Source organism: Thalia democratica, chromosome 6, assembly GCF_965202585.1.
Source record: "Thalia democratica chromosome 6, ktThaDemo2.hap1.1, whole genome shotgun sequence".
NCBI lineage: Eukaryota > Metazoa > Chordata > Thaliacea > Salpida > Salpidae > Thalia > Thalia democratica.
This window is the reverse complement of record NC_139170.1, coordinates 31,206,616-31,217,399: the sequence shown is the minus strand read 5'-3', so window position 1 is coordinate 31,217,399 and position 10,784 is coordinate 31,206,616. Positions and strand designations below refer to the sequence as shown.

The following is a 10,784-nucleotide window of genomic DNA, read 5'->3' as shown; positions in this document are numbered from 1 at the left end:
AAAAACTTTAAACTGAATTAAATAAAAGTTTTAACTTAAAGGTATTATCCTTGTAGATTTCTCGTTTAAAATATAAAAAAAAATATATATAATATACTTTAAAAGCTTTTTGTTTCTAACTACTAAATAACATTTAAACTCGTTAGGTTATTAATATAAAACTTCTAATAAAAGTACATGCAATATCTAGCACCTGGTTATTATTTTATATTATGATTAGTTTCTCAGAATATAAAGAGTATGATTTAGTTTTTAATTATATCAAACATGAAAACGTTTGTTTTATATATAAAAAATGATGTACTGCTTATTAGTAGACTAGCATTAAAATGCGTATATCTCTGTGTATTTTAAACAACTGAAGATTATAGCATATTTAAAACGACTTAAAAAACTGTTGCAATTTAAAAACTTAAAATGATATATTATTTTTACTGGTACACTTAATTAAGAGTAAACTTTAATCACACTTAAAAAACTCAATCATAACATTTAAACTATTTCAAGTCAATTATTTGATATTTTTAGGTTACTATTAAATGACTTATAAGTAAAGCATAAATAACTAAGAAAAATCTTAGCATTTTTATACACCAATCTACTTTTGTCTACTAAGTAATGTTACATTAAAATATTCTAAACTGAGGAATAAATAAATTTAATAAGAATAAAAATAAAGGTAGGAAGTTTGCGGTTAAAGTTTTTAAAAGAACTTAAATTTATAATAACTTTCATAAACCATATGTTAACTAATATTAAGATTAATGGTAACAAAAATTAACAATTAATGAAATGTAATGCTTATAATTAATGTTTTGTTATTAACTCTTATTCGTTAGCCTGGCTTGATCAGTCGGAAGAGAGTTTACTTTTAAACCAACGGGTTTTAAGTCTACGCTTATGCCTCTTTTAACTTAAGTTAAGTTTCCTTTTTTCATTCTAGCAATAATGAAAAAAAACTTTTAATTTTAATAGTGTGTTTAACACACTGTGTTTTATAGAACTTAATGATCAGGGTAATACATCTTATTTAAGATCAATATTACTAAGTCTAAAACTTTATATTTTAAATGCTTATTAATATAAACATTTAGCTTAAATAAATTTCTGAAAAAATCTTAATTCAAATATAAAACAAAAAAGAATTTTCTGTAATTTTTTTTTTTGTTAGTTTTGTCTATTCAAACTTTTGTTTTGATTACTATTTAAAATAATATAAAAATGTCAAATCTTATAACAACTTTGTTATATAAAGCTTTTATTTAATGTTAATTTAATTTATTGTTTTATTTGTTTATAAACCGTTTACAATTAACTATTGACAATTTTTAGGAAAAATTGATAAATATTGCTGTGCATACAGAAGTTTTTTTTTTGTATTAATTTTTTTTGTAATTTTCTTTATTAGGTTCATTAAAAAGTAACTACATTGATAAAAAAATACTACTGATGACTTTAAACATGAAGAACTAATTTTTGTTCATACTTTGCTGGTATTTCAAATGCTTATTGGAAAAATCTAAACAAATAATTTAAACTTCATGCAGTAATACCTATTACAGCTGTCTTCATCCGACTAGCAGTATATCAAAAACATTTTTTTAAAATTTCTAATACAATAAAATTCTTTCATGGTTGTAAACATTTTTAAAGTAGAAAACTTCCATAAATTATTTTATAAATGCTTCTCATTACTTATTTTAACAGTAGGTTTTAACTTAAATGCAACTTTATTTATCCTTTTTCAAAAAGCTTTTTGATGCTAATCAGTTTTAAAGTATAAAAAACTTTAACTTAAAAAAATTAAATGTCACTGAAGAAGCCAGTGTTTATGTGCAATTAGATTATTTTTCAAGATTAATTTTTAACTGAATAAAACCTTTACACTAATTAATAAGCTATTTTTCAAACTTAAATAAATGTTATACAATGAAAATTTTAACAGCTAGTAGAATTTAAAAGATAATTATATTTAAAGTCAAACATATTTGATAAAAGTATCTATACTAATGTAATTAAAGAGTACTTTACTACAATATTTCTAATAGCACTCATTTCAAAAAAAAAAGTTCAATGAAATTTAAAGCTGAATGAAAATGTTCTGCAAGCTTTGCTTAATTTTAAAATGAGCTCTACCACGTTTAGTCACGTCACTAATATTTAACACCAAAAAACTTTTATTATTTTTCTTAGTTAATTTTAACCCTTTAGTTTTCAGTAATACCTTTGGATTGAAGTTGATTTGTTTTCGATTATAAAATTTTGAAAGGTGTACCTAAATGTTTGTTATTTAAAGTGTAATGAAAATAATGAAGGCTTGAGCTTGTTAGAAATTTCTTTAACTGTTTTAGCAGTTGCTGGTTTAAGTTTTTTTTTCTAATTACTACAGAGTTTACCAGACAAAAATTTTAGGCCAAGATGTGCGTTTCAGCTAAAACCACACGCTTGTGAAAAAAAGAAATGTAGTAGTAAAAACTTACAGTAAGGCTCTATGTTTAATATTTACTGTTTAGTAGTATAATAGTTATTTTATCAAATATCTGTTTTAAAACGTTAGTTTCACGTCTATTACCACAGTTATTCAAGCTTAAGTGCAGGCCACAAGTACTTTTTTACTAGGTGCAGCAGGCGAGCGATTTTTTCTTGGTAATTTGGTCTATGACTTGTAAATGCTGATGACTGCTGAATTAGAGTGAATGCTTTTTTGTGTGACGTATCATGCCCGTGGGCCACAGCTTGCCGACCTCCGCCTTATCGAACATTGACGAACTTTTGTAACTTTTTTTTATCCGGTTATATGAAGTACTAATGTACAATATAATACTACTAAAAACATGAATAATTGCAACATTATTTCAGAAACTAGGTTCTAATCCAGGAATGACAGTCATTTGGCTTTCTTTGGCCAAACTTCGAAAATAAAAGTCCCTGATCGAAGCAAGCCAAACTTTACGTCATTCCATTGTAAGAAATTCAAATGGTAAAATTATTGTTTTGGTATATTCATTAAGGAATTAAACTGTAAAAGCTTAAAATTGTTAATATTAGTTATGTTAAACAAGTTTTAAGGAACTCAAGCTTTGAATATAATTTATGTAAAAACTTTAAAGGACAAACATTGCAGATGCATCACTGCACCTTTTAAAATTTATAACTTAAAGAATTATATTAAAGACTAATTAATAATTTTGACAAAACACCTTAATCAATACTTGAAAAATTTATTTTTTTTTTGTGTGAACAAAGCTCATGACGTCACTAAGCGTGTCAGAGCGCTCATTTACTTTTAATGCTCGTTTGTGAGATTTCAAGTACAGCTTAAGTAAAATAGGTCAATTCTACACAACATTTATACTGTATATTTTCTGTTTTTTAGTGATAATTAAAAATAAAAAGTTTTATTTTAAATTAACAAATGACCAAATTTTAATTTTTGATTTATATTTACATTAACAAATTTTATTTCATAGTTAACATAGTTATAAACATGAAAATTTTATTCTTATTTATTAATAAAAGTTTAATTTCATTAAAGTTGATTTCATTTACTTCAGATCTAAGTATTTCAAAGAACAGCTTTTACATTTATTATACTTCATTTATTGTTATTTAAACAACAGCTTTAAAATATACGATTTTAAATGTGATATATTTTGTAATTATTAAAATTTTTTTAAAAACAGAAATAGATTATTACTTTATATAATAAGTTATTAATACCTTTAAGGCTTGTTTCGAGTTGAATGTTTTAAAGCCTAATTTTAGCGATACAATTTGAATAAGATGTAAACTAAGTAGTAAGCAATTATATTATAGCGAACATCTCTAAAATATAAATAAAAGGTTTCCTTCAAGTTATTTATTTTCACTTAAATAATTGTTTGATTCATTTTAATGTAACTCTTAGTTTTAAAAATACTCTAGTAATAACTAATCACACTTGTATGAAAATTATCATTTTATCTTTTTGAAATTAATAACTTAAGTATTTTATTCTATCAACTTTTCAAAGCTTTATGTTTCTTTAGTTTAAAAACAAACAACAGAAAACACTTATTAGAAAGTACTTAAGAAAAAAACTAAAAATCTAAGTAAATAAATAAAAGTGCATCAGAAAGTAAATATTGTTTGACAGTAATATATGAATTGAATTAAACAAATTTTTCAAAGAAACAATTATATTTAGAAAATGAAACATCTAACAGACTCTGTAGATTTTCCACTAAAAATAAGAAAGTTTGTTCAAAAATCAAGTGAATATATTTCAAGTTGTTCTGAAAGAAACAATCCTCGTAAGTTATATGATTGTATAATTAAAGCTATATATGCTTGTAAAACACTATGTATGTTTATATCATTCTTATATTACTATAAAATAATATTAAACTAATTATTTAAAAACTAATTGCATTGTTTATTAAACCGTTTTAAAGTTATGATGTTTTAAACTGTGGAAAAAAAAACTTAATATAAGTTAGCTACACTTTAAATAGTTTTATTATAAAAACAGCTAAGTAATCTAAAATCTACCGTTTTTTTACTTATTTTTTACAACAAAAATACTGATTAACACAACTTCTTTTTTTGATTATCTTTTTAACTAACCTGTATGCTTTGATATGCAAAATAAAACAAGCACGGTCCAATAAGCATGGACTTCGTGTTGTCGTGTATTCAATTCATCAGATTCTGTACATCTGCAGCTTCCATGTTCAAGTTTGAAAGGTCATTTTGCTTGATAACAACTGAACCTTGCATGGTCTTACTGTAAGCTAGTTTTGAAATTTTTTTAAAATTTTCGACGTCTTCAATTTCACCAGCATTGTGCGACGATTGCTGCAGTCGTATAAGAAGCTCATTGAAAAGGTTCGCTGTTGATTTGACGAACTTCCAAATTTCAACTTCTCCGACTATCTGGAAAAGCTGGCAAAATATGCGCAAGAACAGCGGGCAGTACGTTAGCTGTTGAACTTTTGGTGACTTTTCTAAAAGTTTTTCAATTATTTGGTCGATATTGTAGTCTTTCAAGTAAAAAATCATCAAAGTTTTCATGTCTTCTTCAGCTAGGTCATCCCGGTAGACCACATGATCAGGTTGTATACATGGAACGAAGTTTAGTATAGAATGTGGCCTAGAAGTTACAATAAGTCTTACATCAGGTATAAGACTTCTTGATAAAATAAATAACATTAACTCGGAAGGCGGATATTTCTTACTTACGTCAACAGCAGATTGAACTTTCAAATCTTCTAACTTAATGCGGGCTTGGTCGAGTCCATCAAAGATGATAGTTATCTTGTTCTGGTTTTTCAACAGCCATCTAAATGCGACATCTAAGTCATGTCCATTTACACGTACTTCGTTGGCAGACAACATCATTGGACCACTTAACAAAAGCTTCTTGAGGCTTATATCGGCGTCTGGCCTTATATAAGCTAGAGGAACAAGAAAACAGAACCGTTTTTTACCTAAGGTTTTGAGTACAATTCGTTTGCTAATAGTTGTTTTTCCTGATCCAGCAGGTCCTATCATTAAAGTATAAATAGAATGTTTGTAAAAAAGTAGACTGAGTCTTTCTTCATAATTCTCGTTAGTAGAATTTTCGTTTTGGTTTTCGCGGACCCTAAATTATTTATTCTTTTCTTAGTATTATATAATATTTTGTTAAGTTAAATAAATTATAATCTGCAGTAAACGATTTCATAAAAAAATTATAAAATACATTACCCAGCAATCTGGTTAAAAAGAACAACGGGGGCGTGTTTGTAAGCTTTACGTTGTTCTTGAAGAACTCGATAGTTACCATCACTAAACGCGTTGTTAGTTCTGAAGTGATCTTCGCTGAGTTTGATACTCGGATGGACAACCGGAAGATCTTGAGTGTTTTCTTCCTTGTCATTGCTACCTATTGGATCAACAAGTATGTTACAATACTTTCGAAGGGATTTTCGGACTAAGTGGATCAAGCTACGGTCTGCATTCGTTATTTTTTTTAAGTTTAAATAAGAACCGAGAAAAATGAACATAAATAAAACAATTGATACTAGATTTCATTAGCAAATAGCTTAATGATATTTTTAATGGTTTTTTTAGCTTAACTATTTTTTTTTAATATGTTTTTAATTTATCTATATAGTAACAAGAAAACTTTTTATAGGAATTTTATCAAAATTTTGGTTTTAAAGGTGTTAGCAGTCTTAAAAGAACAAAATTTAAAAACATCAAATTATTTTTATTGCATCTGTTATGCTATATTATGTGCTATTGTTTATTGCTTCATATACTACAAATTTATAATAAAAAAAACACAATATTACTGAATTTTTTCTTGTAGTAGTTCTAAAATAAGTAGACAGACATATGAATATTATTTACCATTAAGTCCTTCATTTTCCTCATGTCTCAAAACATCAACTTCATCTGATATATTAAATGATTTAAAAAGCTATAAATAATTAGTTAAAGTTAGTTTGAATCTAACTTTTATAAATTTTATTTTACAAACTTTATAAAACTAAAATTTGTTATTTTCATAATGATGGTATATTTTTTTTCAACAATACAATGTTTAATCTGTTTTATTTTCAAACAAATAAAAAGTAAAATGGAGTAAAATTTAACAAACTTATGCTTTACAAAGAAAATCTAAATTTAAAACTAACCATGTTTAACTAAATTTGCTAAGTCTATTAAACCGTTATCCACCAAAGCTTTAATTAGCTTTACTGACCACCCTTCATTTAGTTTTCCCTTTTCTCCATTTTAAAAGATTACTTCTGCCATTTCGTAAAACCGCATTTCCATTTCTAAACTCATTATTTTTCCCTAGAATTGATTTTAAAATATTTAAAAGATATTTTTTTTTTATTTGTACTTTCTTTAACTTTAAGCAAACAAAAAGTAAAAATAATCTTTTTGTTCGCAAAAACTTGAAGTTTTTTAAAGATAGTAGAAATAAAACCTTTATTTCGTCGCTACAAAACTCTTTTAATTCCGCATATACTTGATGTTGACTAATGGTTTTGAGACTTTCTAGCAGGGTTGGATTTCCAAAAACCTTGAACACGAATATATCGTCGTCATTAAAGTTTCTTCCTCTTTGGCTCATTATTTTGTTTGAAACTTATGTTGTCAATAAGCTTTTTGTTTTGTTAGCTGTAATTTAAGATAGAACTTATAATTGTAAAAAATAGACCCTGTTATGATATCATAAAATGCAGTTTAAATTATTTATATATTACCAACATATTTGTGAATTATACTTTAAAAATGTGATTACTTTACTTAATATGTTTTTTGTTAGTTTGTATACGAGGTAACTTCTTAAACTAGAAAGTTATCATCAACTAAAACAATGCAGTTGTTGTTTTACTATTATAGTAGAGATTTAAATCAAGGTAAGTGTGTAAAAATGTTTATTATCGCAAAAGACTGTTAATGATCATAAAAGCCTAACATAATAATTTAAGTCTTAGAAGTTGACACAATTTAAGTAAATTAAACATTGAAAATTACAATTTTATATTAAATTTTTTACTACTATAAAGGTTTAAAATAAATGAATTTGTTTTTAAAGTAGATTTGGTTGTACGATAAAAGACAAAGGTTTAGATCAAATACAGATCAAAAGCTATACGCTAAGTAATAAATCAGCAACTAGTTGATAGATGACGATGATAAAAAGGTAATTACTTGTTTTTTTCAAAAAGCCTGTGAACTTTAGATTTTATTGTTTGCTAAATGATTTACTGCTTTAAATTTTAACACTGCACTTGTTCTTTTTATTACGCATGTATTTTTGATAAAACGTTTAGTTAAAATACATTCACTTTTATAGTATTACACACAATATTTAAGAGTAAACTACCTACTGTTGTACATACTTATTTTTACAAATGTATTTTTATGAAATAAAAATAATAGAAAAATATTCAAAAGTGGTTATAGTAAAGTATAATTATAATGATAGTATAAATTCTTATCGAAAGCTATATAGGGTTACAAAATAAATTAAGTAATGCAAGATTAACCATTTAAATAGTCATAATTAAGTGTATTAATATAAGTTATAATATTTTTTTTTGCTTCAGTAACCTTTGGAAAATTGAACGTTTTTGAAATTTACAATCGGGAATATTTATACATATTATTTAGAAATTTGAAAAAAATAATAACCCTTGAGAACAAAGCAAACTAAAAATACTACAAAATATACATTTTTTATTTTTGGCTAAAACATCCGTTAGAATGAAATTTCCAAAAACAAAACATTTCTTAGGGACCCCACTTAAAAATTTAAACCCCAATCCAATAGATTTTTTTAAATTAAAGGCAAAAGAGCCTTTTCTATAACTAAAAAGAATCATATTTGTCAAAAAAAATAAAGAAAATAATTCGATCTAAAGTTTGGACATTTTTAAAAATCTCTAAAAATGCAAACCGAGCTAAATTATTACTCGTTCTTTTTTATACTAGTTAGAAGCCAAATGTAGCTGAAACGCAGAAAATTTGTTAAAAAATGAGCTATTTTCCACAATAGCTTTTAGCTTAGCATAAACCTCTTTTAACCTAAATTTTGATTTTTATAGCAGAACGGCTTTAAGGGGCGTCACATAAACGTAAAGGGGAATCCCGTTGTACAAAACATTTTGAAAAATAATTTATCAAAGTTTATAAACTGTAGTAACAATGCTTGTAACTACAAGTCTTTAAGGTTTAAAATAATAAGTTTAAACTGTGACAAGTTAAAACATTATACAAAGTTCTAAAGGAACACTGCTCTTCAAATAAATTAAATTTGGAAATATTTAAAAAATGCTCATGCTCATAACTTTTATAAAAAAAATCATCAGTATTAAAAAACCAAGTTTTAGTATGTTTTAAAGTTTCAATTAGTTATATTTATTTTTCATTTTTTCAGGTAGAAAATTAAATAATGTATTTATATGTTAATTTAAACTTATTTAAACTTTTTTATATTGTTTAACGAAAATAAGACGAAATACTTTCAGCAAAATATTAAGCTTAGTAAGTTGTTTATGAAACATTGCCAAATCCTTAGTTACACTGAAAATACAATTTTTTTAATTTACAAAGTGTTCAACTTAATGTTAAGAAGCAAAATAGAGGGTGAAGTAAATCTGATGGTTGTTTACCATAAAAAGTTAAAATATCCTAGAAATAAAATAATAAATTGTAATTAAAGTCTTAAAATACTCAAAGATTTATCAAAAAGTTTTCTTTTTAGTTCAGTTTTTGTATTCTATTTCATATATTTGAATGTTATAACGAATTTTTAAATGACTTGATAAATATCAAATTACTATTTATTCAAACATAAGTTTATCATTTTTTTGAAAACAAAAATAAGGTTTAAATTTTTTTTAGTTTTTAGAAATGTCTCTTTGACTTAACTTTTGCACATTTTTGCTGGTTACTATTTACTCAAAAAAATAAAAAAAACAACAGATTGAGTCTTAATGAAATGGGTAAATAAGATTTCTTGAAACAACCTATCTGCAAAATTTAATTTAATAATGCCAGGCATTTTTAAAGTCAGGACTATTTGTCTAGTAGCCATATACAAAGTAGCCTACAAATGTGCATAATTTTCTTAACCATTAAAATAATAAAATTGGTTAACCTGTGATATTAAGTTAGTCCAGTTTTATAAGGTAACTCTTATTAAAAATATCTTTAAAGACTCTCCTTTTGTAAGAACTAAATATTTTAACTGTATACTTATTAATTATTGAAGAATTAGCTAAATGAATTTAGACTAGTAAAAAACATTTTATGTATTATTTTAGAACTTAACAATTATATAATGTTTTCTTTTTAGTATTTAACACTTTATTTACTCTGTTTAGCTCTTCTTTGATTTCTTAAATAAGTTCTTCTGTTATTTGATAAATATTTTTGTTTCAATTTTGGTTTTGATAAATCATGTTTTTCAAGAATTCTAGAAGTTATAATTTTATAGCTTTAGTTTAGAAGTGTACAAATTTTTCTAAGAACAGCTGTGTTTAAATCAAAATCTAAACAATGTCTTTGATTCACTAAAAAATTAACAAAGTATTAAGTAAAATAATCCTAAAAAATTTAAAAATAAGTTTTGTGTAATAAGTATATTAAAATGGTAGTTAAATAATTGATCTTAATCATCTAATTGTTATAAAAAGGAATCATTAAGAACAGTTTAATAAAATATTCACTAAAAAAATTTCCCATAAAAATTTGATGGATTTGCTTCATTAAAAAAGTTTTCAGCTCACATTTCCCATATCCTACAATATATGAGCAAAAAATAAAATTATGTCTTTTAAAGCATTCAAAGAGTCAATGAAAATGTACATTAATTTTTGTGGTGAACTTTAGGTAAAATGATTGTGTTAAAAATTAATGTTTCAGTTTTAAAATTTGTTTGTATCATGTAGAAATTTCACATCAGTAGATTAGTTTTTTTTATAGTATCATCCATAAAGTCTATAGTAAGATTTTTTATACAACCAAAAACAGTTTCAATCAACTTTTAAGATGTATTCAGTTAAAAAAAGTTTCAGATACATACTGTGTGTGGCACTCTTAGGCTAGTATGAACTTTTTTTGAAATCTCATGCTAGTGTTGATTTTAAAGTATCTCATACCAGTTTTTATGCCTTAATTATTTCTTATTTCTTACAAATATTGATTTTTAACATTCTTCTGTAATTATTTATGTATCTTTTTGTATTTAAGATTAATTACTACTATTTTTATTCAAAAACTTGCTAACAAAAACGTTT

The 10,784-nt window shown here is 24.7% G+C and overlaps 1 protein-coding gene across 1 annotated transcript; it reads right to left on the bottom strand.

Annotated features, from left to right (window-relative positions):
- Positions 1-4,674: 4,674 nt before the first annotated feature.
- Positions 4,675-5,532, bottom strand: LOC145838953 (NACHT, LRR and PYD domains-containing protein 7-like). The gene has a single exon (XM_082946571.1). The coding sequence runs from the start codon at positions 5,530-5,532 to the stop codon at positions 4,675-4,677; it is 858 nt and encodes a 285-aa protein (XP_082802697.1).
- Between the last annotated feature and the right edge of the window lie 5,252 nt (positions 5,533-10,784).

What these genes read in the sequence shown, in the direction of transcription:
- LOC145838953 (XM_082946571.1), bottom strand. Translation starts at nt 5,532, where the DNA reads ATGATAGGACCTGCTGGATCAGGAAAAACAACTATTAGCAAACGAATT.